This window comes from Lissotriton helveticus, chromosome 7, assembly GCF_964261635.1.
Source record: "Lissotriton helveticus chromosome 7, aLisHel1.1, whole genome shotgun sequence".
Lineage (NCBI taxonomy): Eukaryota > Metazoa > Chordata > Amphibia > Caudata > Salamandridae > Lissotriton > Lissotriton helveticus.
This window is the reverse complement of record NC_136068.1, coordinates 21,198,659-21,215,465: the sequence shown is the minus strand read 5'-3', so window position 1 is coordinate 21,215,465 and position 16,807 is coordinate 21,198,659. Positions and strand designations below refer to the sequence as shown.

Genomic DNA, 16,807 nt, shown 5'->3' with positions numbered 1-16,807 from the left:
TCTCAAAGATCTTTGAGAAATGTGCCACCCAGACCGATTCATCAATGGCCACGTCTATAGCAGGCAAATCTTTATGATCAGATAGGAACGGAGATTTGATCACAGACCAAAAGTCGGAACTATTTTTATGGATACAGCTTTTATGTAACTGTGATCCCATAAAGCCTGTTTTAGTTCGGATTTCCGGACCTTTAGTGCTGTGTTATATTCCTTCCGGAGATTTGCTATTTCATGGCCCACCCTGTTCGATTTTTGCAGGGCAATTTTTAACTTGGAAAGTGCTGCTGTATATTTGTGGTTAAACCACCCTACTTTATTTGCTTGGGTATTTTTTAATTTTACAGAAAGTGCCTCTTTTATTGCAATTAGAACCAGCCCAAAGTTACTTATTACTTTCTCCTCTTGTGTCGACTCATCTAAACATTTAAGAATTGGAAGATAGGCTTTCTGTATAACTCTCCTTGTGATTTCTAAAGGATCAACTTTCTCCCATTTTATAGAGAATCCATTTAATCTATCTAGGTGTAAAGTATTTTGTTTCAATGCACTGGCTATACTTTGCGTGGTGTGCTGATAGGGTAGTCGAAATGTTAGACTAAGAGCACAATGATCTCTTATTACATTTATCAATGTTGCAAAATTTCTTGCACGGTTACCCACAGTATTTGATATCAAAATAAAGTCTATGGTGGTCTGCCTTCCCCTCCCTAGAAATGTTGGATCCAACAACTGGGTTGTGGGGTTCATTTCATTAGTGATTACAAGATTCAGATGAAAGATAAGTTTGTATAGGTAATTTCCAATGTTAGAGTGGGAGAAGTGGAGTATAGGCTGTTCATTTTCATCTGTAATCCCACACAAATTCAAATTGCTATGTTTGCAAGGGTGTTGGTTAAAGTCACCCCCCCAGATGATGGTAGTTCCGTCGGCAGACCCCCTTGTCAAGGGAGATAGTTTAAGGCGCATCTTACGCAAAACTTTCAACAATTCTACATCTTCTAGGTTGTTGTAGAAGTTTACCAAGAGAATGGTGTCCTCTCTTTTAAAACGCAGTCTAAGTATCTGGTAGTTCGCTTCCAGTTCCAAGGGTGTTATTTCCACCCCTCCTATGGAGCTCGAGATGAATGTACCTAACCACCTTTTGCTCTACCAAATACTGCTGGTAGTGCAGGGGAAAAATAGGTTTTATAACCTACGAGATGTATTTATGTGGTGGACCAAGTCTCTTGAAGACAGATTATACTATAATTCTCAAAAATTTTAAATACGGTGCCATTTTCTATCTTAGGACGAAGTCCAGCTATGTTCCAAAAAAGAAACCCTATGGGAGGACTAACTTTAACGGGGCTATTGCCCGGTAACGTTTGGCCTGTTCTAGCAGTGGGTCATTGATCTTTCCAGGTGTCATATCCTTACCAGAGGGAGGAATGGATGGGATACTTGCCGGGGTCTAAATTTTTGCTACCTACTACTGAGTTAGCTAGTATCTTTTCTGTACAGTTTAATTATTCTAAATGGCCTATGTGTTTACAATAAATGTTTTGCAATGAACAATCAGTGGTGCATGATAAGCTATTTATAGTGCACAATCAACAGTGTGCATTGCCAGGCTAGGGTGGGCAGTGTATAGTGAGTAACATACAGTGCACAATGAGCAGTGTGCAGTTTGCAGTGTGCAGGGTGCAGGTGGATGGAGCATTGAGCTCTGCAAAGTTCACACTGCAGCTTGCAGCGTCCTCGCCTGGCTGCACACTGAGTAGTGTGCAATGAGCAGTGGATACTGCCTGGTGCATGTCACGCGGTTATACAACGACCGGTAAGCAGTGTGTGCACCGAGTAGTGAGACATAGGTGGTGCACTGAGCACTGATTATTGCTGCACTTCACAGTTCAAACAGAGGCCTGGGGACAGAAACAAGCACTGACCTGGCAAACGCTATCACAAGCCCCTAGTACTCCACAGTACCCGCCGAAGGATGGGAAGTGAGCCTGGTGGGCATGGCTAGGAATCTTTGAGAGGCAGTTTCTGCAGCCCCGGTCATCCTTCGACCTGTAGAAGAGACACTACAATAGCACAGGTGAGGCAGCCCCTGTGGACTCCTTTGCGGCAGTGAAACCCCAGAGTCCTATTAAAGATCTGCAGGGAGATTTATTTCCAGGTGCAGCCTGGCAGTGCACCCCACACCCACTCCCATCCCCAAAGACTCCCCCAAAGATGGTGGTCAGCTCTTACCCTGGGACAGTGACCAGCGCCACAGGTGAACATGTATGTGTCAATGCATGTATTTGGAGCCTAGTCAAAAGGTAGCGGAGCTCTGTACAGGGTCAAAGACAAGTCTAAAGTCAACAAGAGATGGGAGAGCTGGTCCCAGGGAGGAGAGGACAGGAGGTTTCACCGTGAGCTGTGTGTGCAGGAACTTCAGGCACCGGTCTACAGGCACCGGTCTACAGGCACCGGTCTACAGGCACCGGTCTACAGGCACCGGTCTACAGGCACCGGTCTACAGGCACCAGTCTACAGGCACCGGTCTACAGGCACCGGTCTACAGGCACCGGTCATGGTGTCTCATTGCCCCTTGCCTTACCTGTGTGGATCCAGCCCCAGCCGCCATGAACTCGTCCACCCGGTCTCCAGCTCGTCAGGGAATTCATCATTGTGCGTCAAACACCACGAGCTGAGCTCACACTTGAGCTGGAAGAAGAGTTCAGTGTGGAGAACCCGCCCTGTATCTTCACTCCCCTGTCTGCAGAGACAGGACTCCTGTGACTTTCACAATCCGATCCTTTTAAAGTCCTGTTTGCAGTGAGAGTGTCTCTCTCACCCTGTGTACTCCCCTGTCTGCAGAGACAGCACTGCTGAGCCTTTCACAATCCGACCCTTTCACGATCCAGTGTGCAGTGAGAGTGCCTGCTCTTGCCCTGTCTCCAGACAGTCTCCTCCAGCCCTCTGCTGCAAGGATGTCTCCTCCCCTCTCACCAGCTGTCAAAGCCCAGGGTCTGTGGTTAGAGTTGGTCGCTCTTCTGCATAAAAACCTCTGTGTGGGTTTATTTCTCATTCAAAGTCAGTTCGTCTTCTCTGGCACGAACAAGTCAAAGGGCTTTGGTTATATTTTTTACTTTGCAGGCCTGCTTCCTCAGACAGGACATGGAGACACAAAAGCCCAGATCCAGAAAGATTTTGCATCAAGTTTGCATCACTTATCTAACACAGACCTGAAGCAAAATCCAGCTTGGTCTTCACAAACCAATTCAAATGGTGATTTGTGTTGGTTTGTAACGAAAAGTAATGCTACCCAATGCTCTGCCTTGTGTTACTCCGCTTTAAGGAAGCATTCCACGAAGGGTTCATGGCTATTCCTGTCCATCCACCCATGGATCTTGACGCAAGCTCATATCTGCAAAGACTTGAAGACATGGGTTTGGCCAAAATCAGTGTGGGCGTGGCCAACATTTGCATGAAGATGGCCTCATCTAACTGGAGCTTCAGTCTTTGCAGTCATCTTGCACCTTATCTCTTAAGCCCAACACATATCAGGGAGGGTGCGCACCGACGGTGGGCTGTCGTGGCGGACACTGTGGCCCCACCAGGAGCCGCTTATAACAGCAGAGCTTCAACAGGTGTGGCCTCAGGAACCGAGCTAAGCTCCCCATTGGCTAATCTTCTGCCATGAGTCTGGATTCAGGATATTGATGCAAAGACTTGATGACACGGACTTGACCAAAATCCAGCACCTCTTCAAGCTGGTGCAACGAGGAGCAATTTCTTTTTTTCAGCAACACACATACAAATACGATTGTATACATGTTTAACTTTTTCTATAACTATAATTTTGTACAATATTTTAAAAATTACCAAAACAAAATTTAGGGAGAGGCTGCAAAGTACATAGGGTATTGGGTGGGGAAGTGTATTAATACTCAGGTATACATTTTACTGAGTATTAAGGTTTGAACAATATTTTATAGTTTATTTATTACTATATTTATTAAAGGAATTTTTAAAACATATTGGTGGCTAATCTTATTGTAAGGAGAGCTGGGGGAGGTAGATAGATGGTCTATAGTAAGGAACTGTTTTTCATTGCTGTTTTAACCACTTTTACATCCTATGCAGGCTGGGTTCATATATGCATATCAGGAGGTTTGTATTTTAATAACTTAGGTTTAAAAAATGTTGGCAACAAATCATGGTTACAACTTTTTTAAACCTATTTGAAATAAAAACAATGTTTTTTTAATAAATCTTTTTATTAATTTTAAAAAGGCAATAGCAATAAGAACGTATCAGGTGCAATGCAATCAGGTTCATACAATTATCATATCGTTGAAAAATCAGGATAGTAGCGACATAAGACACAGGACACTGAGACTCAACTCTCCTAGACAATCAGGATTATGAAATTAACGGGGTTCGCCCTCTCAAAGGGTGCTGCTCCTCAGTCCCGCCGCTCACAAAACCACTCTATACTGAGATCATGAACAGGATACATTACAGTCCTTGTATGTAAAAGATACCCAAATCAAACTAATGACGCTGGCATTATCACCGTACTACTGAAAAAGGGGTCAGGATAATTAAGAAAATAAGAAAAGAAAAAATAAATAAACAAAAACGCAAAGCGTGCAACACCCCACCCCCCAACCTGCACCCCTGCATGTAGCTTACGCCAAACCCCAACTAGCAGTGTGCCTGTCTCCCCATCTAAACTATAATAACCCATAATAGGAAATGGAGGAGGGCCTTTGTTCAGGCTCCCAGCCTCTCCCCTCTCGCTAACTCTGAGCCTCCCCCTAAGTAAGGATATTTAACGGTTACACAATCGAGCTAAGATCGGGGGATTCATTACTCGCCTACATCGCCTCCCGGTATCAACATTATAAAGTGAGTCCCACACAGCCACCACTCGAACAAATTTCTTGAAGGATAAGCCGTTCTCAGCCCTGGCCAGTTTGATCAGGCACACAAATGTTCTCCAACCAAACAGTCGCCATCTTAAAAGAGTGAAAAGACCAGAAGTACCTACTTGGCTGAACACAGGAGCGAACCGGAAATATCACGGCATCTTCAATCACGTTATCACTGGTTCCCATCCACGCCGTCAAGAACTCCTGACGTTGTTTCAAGTCACATTTAACTGAGTTCGAAAAAAGCGAGAGGGCCACCTTGTCAAACCACTCCTGAGTCCTCACATGAGCCCTCAGATGTACTTTACGGCACGATTTTCTCTCCGTCAAAGTCAATACTGAACATGCCAAAACAACAGGGACTTCCGATACATAGCCATTCGCTGATTTGCAGATCAGAGTCTCACTCCTCTCTCGCTGTATAGGGTTGATGGCATCGATTAAACCAGTTGCTGTGGACGCCGCCACTCTCACAATCTCATGAAATTGAACACAAGCTGCTTTCATATGCCCCATCTCGAAAGTAATGGCATCCAATTTTCGTTCCAGAGTTTGGGCTCTCCGGTTCAGGGAAAGGTGAAGACCACCGACAGCCGCCATTAGAGCTGCAAGCGTGGGTACAACCCTGGTCATCGCTGATTGTTCCCCCTCGATGGTGACATTCTGGTCTGGTGTCGGAAACCCCTTAGTTAGGGTGTGTCGTCTCAAGATATCCGCGTGACTTTTCCTGGACCCCTTGGAGGGTTGGGTCCGAATCCTACACAGGTCGATATTGGGTGTCATGTCCTACACTCCCACCATGGTCAGTCCCTCGGGCCCGTAGGGATAGACCCACTAGAGTTTAAGATGATGACACCCTCTCCAACCGCGTCCTGGATAGTCCGGAGACATCGTCAGGATGTGACTGCATCCGCCGGGTCACCTTTCCGATGATTTCCAGGCCGTTCATGGCACTGGCTCCGTCAAATAATACCCAACTTTCATCCGCACTGTCTGCGGGATGTTCCTTCAACAGCGCCAATCTATTTGAATGTTCAATGCGAAGATCGGACAAAAACGTAACTTCCGTTCCGGAGGACCGGCTCCTCCCGGACACCTATGGCCGATGTTATTCAACTAGGTGGCAGCTAGATTTCTACTCGAGGCCCCGACTTCAGAGCTGATGTAGGCCGCAAACGCAAACTTCAAGATGATGTTTCTCCGTTCTCGAAGCCGGTGGAACTTTCGGGGTCTCACGGTGCAGCGTTATTTTGATTTGTCTACACAGGAGCGTTGAATAGGCACAGGATATCTAGCAGGATCTTGCAGCAGGATGAGGAGGCCTACGGAGCCGGGAGCCTAAGCGGCCATCTTGGTCGCCAGCTTGGCTCCTCCTCCAATAAAAACAATGTTGACTTTTTTTGCTTTGTAGCTTTTATTGTTTTGTGACTTTAGAAGACAAAGACCATGGCTTTGATGGAAGAACTCAGGACTTCTGAATGGATTGCTGCAGGATTTGTTTCATTTCAGAAATTGGATGTTTTTTTAATAACTGATTTTTGGTGAAATGTTTTTTGTATTATATTTAGCTTTTCTGTTGAATACCAAATATTCGGACAAGGTTAAAAAAAAATGAGTATAGGATTTTTTAGTGGATTTGGGTTAAACTCTGGATTCTAGGATTGCTCAAGACTCTTGGCAACAGGTTTTATGAAATATCATCAAGAGTTGCAGAACAAAGAAATCTACAGGTAAGAACACAAACTATTGTTAAAACATTTTTCAATAATACCATTTGAATTTGAAAACGTTGTTCAAACAGGCGAGTAATTTTAGAGGGTATTAGTTCATACTAGTAGTATAAGATTTATGCAATATTGTCTAGGTAATTCAACACAGGGATTCCACCATTACATATATATGTGTATAAGTGTGTGCTTAATCGTACTTAGGGTGTTTTTAATGATGGTGTCTGAAAAAAACAAAAGACCTTCTCTTATTTTTAGGAAGGGCAATGTTAAAAAAATTGTAAAATACTCCTCACAAACTGAAACCTGATTCAGTGTCATGCTTCATCATTGGGGTCTTCCCGCCCCTCTATGGGAAGGGGCGTGCTACTACCTACGTAGACGTGGGAGCACTTCATTTAGTGATTGGTGTATTTGTGTAGTGCGTGGGATCATGAAATATGTGTGATGATTTTAAAAATTCCCTGGCTAGTGGAACAAACACACTTTATTAACTTCCCTTGCTGAGATTAGTAAAAATGGGGAGGTGTAGATGGTGTACTTTAATGGGTCACTTTCTACATGGTCGACATGTTTCAGAAGCCATCCCCTTGGCTTTCTTCCTCAGGACCGGGACGATCCCTGTTTCAACTCACTGGGTGATATTGTAAATGTACATATGCCTACTGGTCACAAGTACTCTTCCCTGTACCCTAATAGGGCAGTTGAAACAATATACCACTAGTATGTCCTGTAAAACAACTTGAAAAGAAAAACAAAGTGGATAGAAAATGGCTTATATAATTTATCCCCTTATATATTCACATCACCATCATGTGGAAAGGAAAATGCTATTTGTCATTGTGATATATTTTTCTCTTGTCTCACCCTAATGTGGGTGTTTTACAATGACCTTCACTCATATAGCAGCTTTTAAAATACTCCTCGTGGTGTTAGTACCCAGTTTCTCATACACCCAGAACTTTCATACATCCAGTTTAATGGTTAAATACATGCTTAGTTGCTAAACATTCATACATTCATACTCACGTGAAAACAAAATTGTTTCGAGTTGTCCAGACTTTTTGAAATATCAGATGTGTGCTCGCTCTTTTCATGCTGGGCGTTTTTAAAGATGGAAATTATTCAACATGTATGTGCATTCCCTCTCTTAAAAATAAGTGCTACCATAGCATGCAGTTTTAAAAAAGGGATTAATATTCATGCTCTCAGAGCGACGTGCTGTTAAAGATTGTTATAAATACATACATTCGTATATTAACGCATCCGCTCCATGAGATGCCGCGAGTGGTGTAAGGGCGCCTTCACACAGACAGTGTAGGTATGGGGAACATAGATGGAAAAGCCAAGTTTTTACGCCAAAGTGGTTATTTTCTCTTGGGCTTTTTAAAGACATGCCCTTGTCTTACATACATGCTGCCAGCCGCTCCATCACCAGGGATTACCTTCTCGTGGCTCTCCTGGAACTGAATGAGGTTTTTATGAGCCTTGTTTATAAAGGGAGTGCCCTGCATGGAGGTGCACTCAATGGGAGACAGCTGAAGCGAACACAACTAGACTGGGAATAACCAAAATGGCCGTCTGTAAATGGCATAAAAAGGAGCTTTATTTTGGTCCACTTCCTGTCGGAAGTTTTGTGGAAAACTTTGGTGATCATTTCTTTTTGGGGGTAAACAATTACTGAAAAAAGATTAAGATTAACCCCAGGCCTCTGTAAGGTTCATGGGGTCACCAAAGTAGGTTGGTGAAAAATATATAATCAGTTGTTGAAAAATGTAATGACGGAACCTATAGTTGTTCTATTAGGCTTCTTTTACTCAAGTTGATTATCCTGGTAAAGTGCAGGGTGAAAGGCAGTTAGTTGCGCAGAATGTTGAGAAATACAGGATGGTTATTCCCGACAAGGGGGGTTTTTGGCATTGGGGAAACTGTAAAAGTTTCACTTTGTAGTTTGAAAAGGAGCTTTAACTGTTCTTGGTGGCCAAAAAACCCTTCCTTATCAAAAAGTGTGTCGTGAATTTGTTTTTGCGTCTTATACTACACGTTAAAACAGCGTTTGTTGAAACAAAAGACTGGAAAACGGGTCCTTGCAAAGGCATAAGATGGCTTCTTAGGTGCTCTATTTGTTGCTGATTATACCACATGGCAGCTTCTTAGTTGGTTAGCAGAACATCTATTGAGGTATCTGTTCGTAGAATCCTCAGTTTTCAGTTTTAGAGCTGATTCCAAGGAATCTCATTATATAGATCTTTTCGTGAGTTCTCAGACAGAACACCCACCGCTGTTCCTTTTCAAATAAATATCTCTCATTTTGGATTTGTTTGATTATCGTCCTTGAAAGAACTTCCCACTTGTGACCTTTTTCCCAAAAATGGGCTGCCATTTTGGTGGTACTTTCTTTGCATTTTATGTTGCTTTTGTGTTCCCCTATCCTTATTTTGACGGGACGTGTGGTCATTCCTACGTACTTTAAAAGGCACAGCAGGAAATAAGATAAGCCACATTCTTTGAGTTACATGTTGTGAAAGTACTTTGGTCCCATCTGTTCCCATCTTGTAACCATATCTATTTGCTTTTTTTGGTTACTTTACATACATTGCACATGCCACAGGGATAATGGCCAGAGACTGGTGGCATTAGGGTGGTTTGCGTGCTCTGTCCGTCTTTATTTCTTTAGGTCTGGCGTTCATGACTAAATCCCGGATGCTCTTACCTCTTTTGTGAGGGAAGATAGGTTTTGGTAAGTTGATGCCTCCACTGTTAAGGATTCACCAATGTTTGTTTACAATTTTTGTGATCCCATTGGAGTTAGTGTTGAAAGTTGTTATGCATACTGGGCGGTTCCCCTCTTCCTTGTGGATTTTAGGTTCCAAAAAGCCTTCTCTGCTATTGTTGCGCGCCCTTTTGTATGCATTATTTTTCACCTTTTTAGGGTATTGACGCATCTCCAATTTCTTTCTCAAGTCTTTTGATAGTTTCCTGAAATCTTCAATTTCCATGCAATTCCTTCACAACCGTAGGAATTGCCCATAAGGAAGGTTGCTGCAGAGATGTCGGGGATGGAAGCTGTTGTATAATAATAGGCAATTTTTGGAGGTTTCTTTGAAATGAGTGGTATTTGCCAGTTTTCCTTCTTTAGCATAAATGTTTAGATCAAGGAAGACTAGTTTTACATTTGAGATGGTACTTGTGAACTTCAAAAATTCATCTTGGCAGTTCAGCAATGTCAGGAAATGTCTTGTGGTTGTCTCATTTCCTTCCCAGATGATCAATATGTCACCTATATATTGTTTCCATATATGTATATGGTCACGGAAAGGATTTCTGGGATTCAGGATTTTTTGTTGCTCCAGTTGATGTACATAGAGACCAGCTATGCTGGGAGCAAAAGTGCTCCCCATGCTGGTCCCATGTTTTTATAGATAAATTGTATCCTGATACTCAAAAAAATGTTCTTTGAGTGCTAATTGACCGCACTCCATGATCATGTTTCTTGGGGGCAGATGTATCAAGGTCATTTTTAGTCGCAAACGCTGCGATTCGCAAAAAAGCAGCGTTTCCGACACAAAATTCGCAATTTGGAATATATGAAGCAAAATGCATAGCAAAATTAAGGAATCGCTAAATTTACGATTCCTTAATTTTGCGTAAGCATTTAAGGAATCGCAAATTGCGATTCCTTAAATGCTATGCATCAAGCATTTCAATGTAGCGATTTGCCCTTAAAAAATCGCAAATTACCACCAACTTGTAGTTGGTGTTTATTTGCGAATTCTTTTACAAATGCACTTTTTGGCATTTGTAAAGGTGCCATGTGGCGCTCATACATGCCCTTAGGCCGTAAATTTCAGCGGTGCAGCCCTTGAAATTATTCTCAATTTGCGATTCGCAAATTGCGAATTTCAAATTGAGAACAACTTCCCATTCCTTCCTATGGGCCTCCTGGCCCATATAATTGAATGGGAAATTATTCCTTAATTGCGATTAGCAATTTGCTAAACGCAATTAAGGAATTTTAAGAAATCGCAAAAAAATTGCGATTTTCTACATGCATCCCAAATTACAATTCTCAAATAGCGATTTCTAAAAAATCGCGATTTGAGAATCGCAAATGATGGTGATGATAAATCTGCCCCTTGGTGTCTGATAATCCCAATCAGTATAGAATGAGACGTCTTCTATGATATTTAGGGTCTCTTTGTGGGGAAGGCTTGTGTATAAGCTCTCCACATCACAATTTATCAATAGTCATTTTTCTGAATTGAATGGTTGTCCTTCTAGCAGTTTCAGGACGTCTTTAATATCCTTTAGGTATGTGGATGTTTGTTCTACTAAGGGCCTTAAGAATGCATCTGCAAATTTTGAGACCGGTTCCAGGATTGATCCAATCCCAGACCGTATAGGGCGGCCTGGCGGTGAGACCTGGTTTTTGTGAATTTTTGGTATACTGTATAGATAAGGTGTTTTTGGTGAGCTTGTGATTAGAAAATCTCCTTCCTTTTTAGATATCCACCCATGTTATCGTGCCTCTTCCACCATGCTCAGTATTTGTACTCCTATTTTCTCAGTGGGTCTTGGTTGATGATTTCATAGTTCCTTTCGTAGTGGAGGAGACGTTTGCACTCTTGTTCATATTTTTCGGCAGATTGTATTACAATTTCCCCTACTTTATCAGCTGGTTGTATTACCAATTTTGTATTGTTTGCTAATTTTCTACATGCATCCCAAATTACAATTCTCAAATAGCGATAATCCTAATCAGTATAGAATAAGACGTCTTCTATGATATTTAGGGTCTCTTTGTGGGGAAGGCTTGTGTATACGCTCTCCACATCACAACTTATCAATAGTCATTTTTCTGAATTGAATGGTTGTCCTTCTAGCCGTTTCAGGACGTCTTTAATATCCTTTAGGTATGTGGATGTTTGTTCTACTAAAGGCCTTAAGAATTCATCTGCAAATTTTGAGACCGGTTCCAGGATTGATCCAATCCCAGACCGTATAGGGCGGCCCGGCGGTGAGACCTGGTTTTTGTGAATTATTGGTTTAGTGTATAGATAAGGTGTTTTTGGTGAGCTTGTGATTAGAAAATCTCCTTCCTTTTTAGATATCCACCCATGTGATCGTGCCTCTTCCACCATGCTCAGTATTTGTACTCCTATTTTCTAAGTGGGTCTTGGTTGAGGATTTCATAGTTCCTTTCGTAGTGGAGGAGACGTTTGCATTCTTGGTCATATTTTTCGGCAGATTGTATTACAATTTCCCCTACTGTATCAGCTGGTTGTATTACCAATTTTGTATTGTTTGCTAATTATCTGAGTGCCTCATTTTCTTCTCTAGTAATGTTGTGAAAGACTTTTTTTGGTTTCTGAATCCATTTCTTCTAAGTCTTTCATCATAGCCTCTTCGAAGGCGATCAGTTCCACTGGTAAGTTGGCATCAGGTGGGGTGAAAGTAGATTTTGTTTTTAATCTGATCTCTCCATCTTGCTGGTCGTCTCTTTGTTTGTCTTTGAAAAAGATTTGTAACTTGAGTCTCCTCATAAATTCCTTCATCTCTTTGCATAATTGGAATTTATCCAATTTATCCAATTTAGCTGTGGGTACAACGCCTAGCCCCTTTTCCAGGACTTTGATCTGTGCTGGTATTAAAATGTAATCTGAGAGGTTCACCACCAGATTAATTTCTTGCTGGTTGAAGCCCCTGTCATGCTCCTTGTCGTCATCTGGATTTGTTCATCGTTTTGTGGAGCCCAGTGGATATTGTTCCCTCTCCTCAGTTTCTCCCTTGGCGTTGCCCTAAAAAATGGGCGGCTCATAGTAGGGATAATCTTGACGGGGTAGTTGCATTGTGGGTAGGTACCTTGTTGGTGCGGGTAAATTGGATGTCCATGGGGATGTAGTGGGTATTGGGGTGGGCTTTGATAGGGTCCCCATCCTCTTTGGCCCTGGAACCAAGGACGTCTGTTGTTGCCCCTCCTGCCCCAATATGGTTGGTGTAGTATTCTCCTCATATCTATTATATGAGTGTGCTTTAGAACCTAGAATGCTTAGATGGGTAACATTCCTCAACTTGTCAGTTGGCTGCCTGGTAGCTGATGGCTAAGGTGTTTATGAATAAACTCAGCTTTATCTTCAACCTACTTCAGCATTTATTACATCTTTTCATTGGCGACGAGGACGGGATGGATTGAAAGAAAGAAAGAGGAACACCTTAACATCAAGCTAAGTGCTTTGACACCTTTGTTGGTTTAAAAAAAAAATGTTTAAGGAAAATCGGATTGAAAATTAACAATTTAAAAAAATATATATTTTTATTTGCATTTTTAAAACAGTGCGATACATTGTTCTGTAGAAACACAAAATAATTTAGGCACAGTAGTTTGTCAACAGAAATCAGTAGAATTACAGCACAAACACAGGAGCATCTCTGTCCAGCAATCAGAACATGGGTTGCCAGCAAGTTTCGTGGTTCCAAAGCATTATTCCGAATCAGAGCTAGAGCTATCATTATCAGAAGGTGGGTCACACATGTTTACCCTATACTTATGTGTAAACAAAAAGGAGGACGAGAATGGACTATATTTAAAGGGGTCCAGTGTACTAGTCCAGAAAGCCAGAAGCAAAGTTGTACACAGTTCCCCTAGGGGTAGACAAGTAATAAGGTCTCTCTCCCAGATAGCTGAGAGTCACCAAGGGGGTGTTGTATGCTCAAAGATCAGCCAGTTCCTTGACGGAACTAAGGAAGCCTCACACAACTGATGAGCTGGATGACATGTCTCATTCAGCCTACTTGGTATGTTGTTTATATCATCGGCTTCCTGCTCCTGCGTCGGGCCGGCGCTGCAATGCCTGACGGGTAACAGCGAGTGTCACTCTTTTACGGAGATCTTTTGTTCCTTGCCGTGATATGTAGTAATGTGTAAGGCTAGAAAAAGTGAGGTAGTGAGCAAAAGGTGAGTAATTAAAAAAAAGTTGGATAGTCCACGAGGGAGCCTTTATTCATGTGGCTAACCACTTTGTTAAAAGGTGCAGGGAGGGGTACTGAGGACCAAAGAACCTATTAGTGTGGCCTCATTTCAACCCTCCAACTTGGTCAACATGTTTCATGCCCGAAAGGGCAATTCTTCAGGACCGAAAAGTGCTCATATAATCCTAAGGTGCCCAAAGGTGAGCTACAGGGGATTGATGATACAACCTGATAAGTCTAGGTCTATAGCAGGCGAGGGATACTGCATCACCGTCAGACCCTGGCGAGCCCAATGGCAGTCTGCGCGGCTAGTTCCTGTGGGGACTGCGCTAGGGACCTAACCCTTAGCGGAGAGGGGACTGCGCCGTTACAACCTACCTCCACACAGACGGCGTGTCAGTGCACGCGAAACAGACGGTGATGCAGTATCCCTCGCCTGCTATAGACCTAGACTTATCAGGTTGTATCATCAATCCCCTGTAGCTCACCTTTGGGCACCTTAGGATTATATGAGCACTTTTCGGTCCTGAAGAATTGCCCTTTCGGGCATGAAACATGTTGACCAATTTGGAGGGTTGAAATGAGGCCACACTAATAGGTTCTTTGGTCCTCAATACCCCTCCCTGCACCTTTTAACAAAGTGGTTAGCCACATGAATAAAGGCTCCCTCGTGGACTATCCAACTTTTTTTTTAATTACTCACCTTTTGCTCACTACCTCACTTTTTCTAGCCTTACACATTACTACATATCACGGCAAGGAACAAAAGATCTCCGTAAAAGAGTGACACTCGCTGCTACCCGTCGGGCATTGCAGCGCCGGCCCGACGCAGGAGCAGGAAGCCGATGATATAAACAACATACCAAGTAGGCTGAATGAGACATGTCATCCAGCTCATCAGTTGTGTGAGGCTTCCTTAGTTCCGTCAAGGAACTGGCTGATCTTTGAGCATACAACACCCCCTTGGTGACTCTCAGCTATCTGGAAGAGAGACCTTATTACTTGTCTACCCCTAGGGGAACTGTGTACAACTTTGCTTCTACCCTATACTTATTCCATGCCCCCCAAATCCTAGTCCATTTCTTGGGACAACCTCTATTGCGGAACACTGCCCGCTCTGCAATCATCGCAGCGTCCATATCATGCTTCCAAGCTGATATTGTTGGTGACACTCCCCCGCCCCACCTCTGCGCTATATTTCTTTTTGCTACCATCATGCCAAGTGTCATCCAGCTCTGCCCATAGCGTGTGAGGTCATTGGGTTCCCATATGTTTAAAAGGCAACGCTTGGGGTCAGGCAGTATGGAAAGTTCCTCTGATTGAGACATGGTGCGCATCACCTGAACCCACTAGTGTGCAATACGTGGACAATCCCATATTGTGTGGTAGAAGCTCCCTACTTCCCCGCATCCCCGCAGGCAGTATGGGTGTGAAATCCTTTTCATCTTATGAAGTGTGTCTCTAGTGTAGTATGATCTGTGTAGTATGTGTAGTTGCACCAAGCGGAGACGTGATGAGATGCCCACTTCTTTCGGAGACGCAGTCGCCTCCTGCCACTCCGAGTCATCAATGTCTCCACAGTCATGTGCCCATTTCTCCCGCAAGGCCTCCAGAGGGTCAGGTAAACTGTTTACGAGTTTTCGGTACATCAGAGATGTCGCCTTTGACGGCATAAAGTCAGTAAGTAGCCTGTCCTCGAGCGGGGACGCTTCCGGGATGATCGTTGTGGGCATCAACACTGTTGTCAATGCATGACGTATCTGCATATACCTGAAACGTTCTGTTAGTGCCAGATCATATTGCTGTTGCAGCGTCTCAAAAGGCAGCATCTGTCCCTTCTGCCATAGATCGCCAATGGTCAAGATGCCTATATCATCCCAGCGTTCGAAGCCTTTGGAGTGTCTGAGTTTCCCCAGCTGCTTTGTGTCCCACAATGGGGTTAACTGTGTCAGTACTCCCTGCCATTTCAACCTGTGCAGTGCCGCGTGCCATATGGTGAGTGTGTGTTGTAGTGGGTCGAACGTCATGGCGACTAAAGATTTATCATAAAGGGGGGCCAGCATACCAGAGAACCCCAACTGTGCCCTGTCTGCCTTTAGAGCTGGTTCAGACTGGGGAGATGAAGCCATTGGTTAATGATCTTCAACTGTGATGCCCAGTAGTAGAGGCTGACGTCTGGGAGCGCTATGCCTCCGTCGTACCAGCTTCGCGTGAGTTTGGCCTGTGCTATACGTGCGGGCTTAGGACCCCACATCAGCACCGAGACTTGCGCTGCGATGGTTTTGAAGTATGCGGGTGGGACAGGGTAGGGTGTATTTTCTAAAACGTAGAGGAAACGGAGTAGGGCCACCATTTTGAAAAGAGCCGCCTTTCCTAGCAGTGTCAGCGGTAGTGATTCCCAGTGTCGTATGTCACGTTTGAAGCGATCAAGAGGAGGCTGTAGGTTATGTGTATAGAAGTCGGCAGGGTTAGCTGTGATGTGTATCCCCAGATATTTAAACCCATTAGCAAAAGTCCGCAACGGGCAGGCGTCCGGCAAGCGCGGTGGGGGACCGTGCAGTATGTACATGGTGGATTTGGACCAGTTGATCGAGTAGCCAGAAGCTCGGCCGTATGCCGTGCAGACATCTAGAAGAGTGTTAATCGAGCGCTTGGGAGAGGTGAGATATAATAGAATATCGTCTGCGTACAGCGATATTCTGTCTTCCCACTCGTCCCTCCAATGGAGGCCACTGATAGTGGGCTCCCATCTTATCCATTCTGCCAACGGTTCGAGGACCATGGCAAACAGTAATGGGGACAGTGGGCAACCCTGACGCGTGCCCCTAGACAGTGGAAAGTCCGCCGAGATGTGGCCGTTGGCAGCAACATGCGCCATAGGCTTTGCATAGAGTAAGCGGATCCAGGAGCAGAACTTCGGGCCAAAGCCAAAGTGACGTAGCACCGCAAATAGGAAGGGCCAGTGGACCGTGTCAAACGCCATGTGCGCGTCTAGGGACAGTATCACCGCTGGTTCTAATAGATACGTCGCGCACGCCAGTACACCATGTACTCTTCTTAAATTGAGCGCCGTGTTTCTGCCGGGCATGAAGCCAGACTGGTCTTTATGTATGAGTTTGGGTAAATGGGACGTGAGGCGCAACGGCAAAAGTTTCGCGAGTATTTTAGCCTCGGCGTTGATGAGGGAAATCGGGCGGTAGGACGCAC

General features: G+C 44.0%; 1 protein-coding gene across 1 annotated transcript in view; it reads right to left on the bottom strand.

Annotated features, from left to right (window-relative positions):
• The window catches only part of LOC144766583 (cell adhesion molecule CEACAM8-like), a 350,281-nt gene extending 347,361 nt beyond the window's left edge, over positions 1 to 2,920 (bottom strand). Inside the window, exon 1 of the mRNA XM_078650380.1 lies at positions 2,585 to 2,920. Within this exon, the coding sequence (XP_078506506.1) occupies positions 2,585 to 2,654 (70 nt within the window). The 5' untranslated portion in view covers positions 2,655 to 2,920. The remainder of the gene's footprint in view (positions 1 to 2,584) is intronic.
• Positions 2,921 to 16,807: the final 13,887 nt, after the last annotated feature.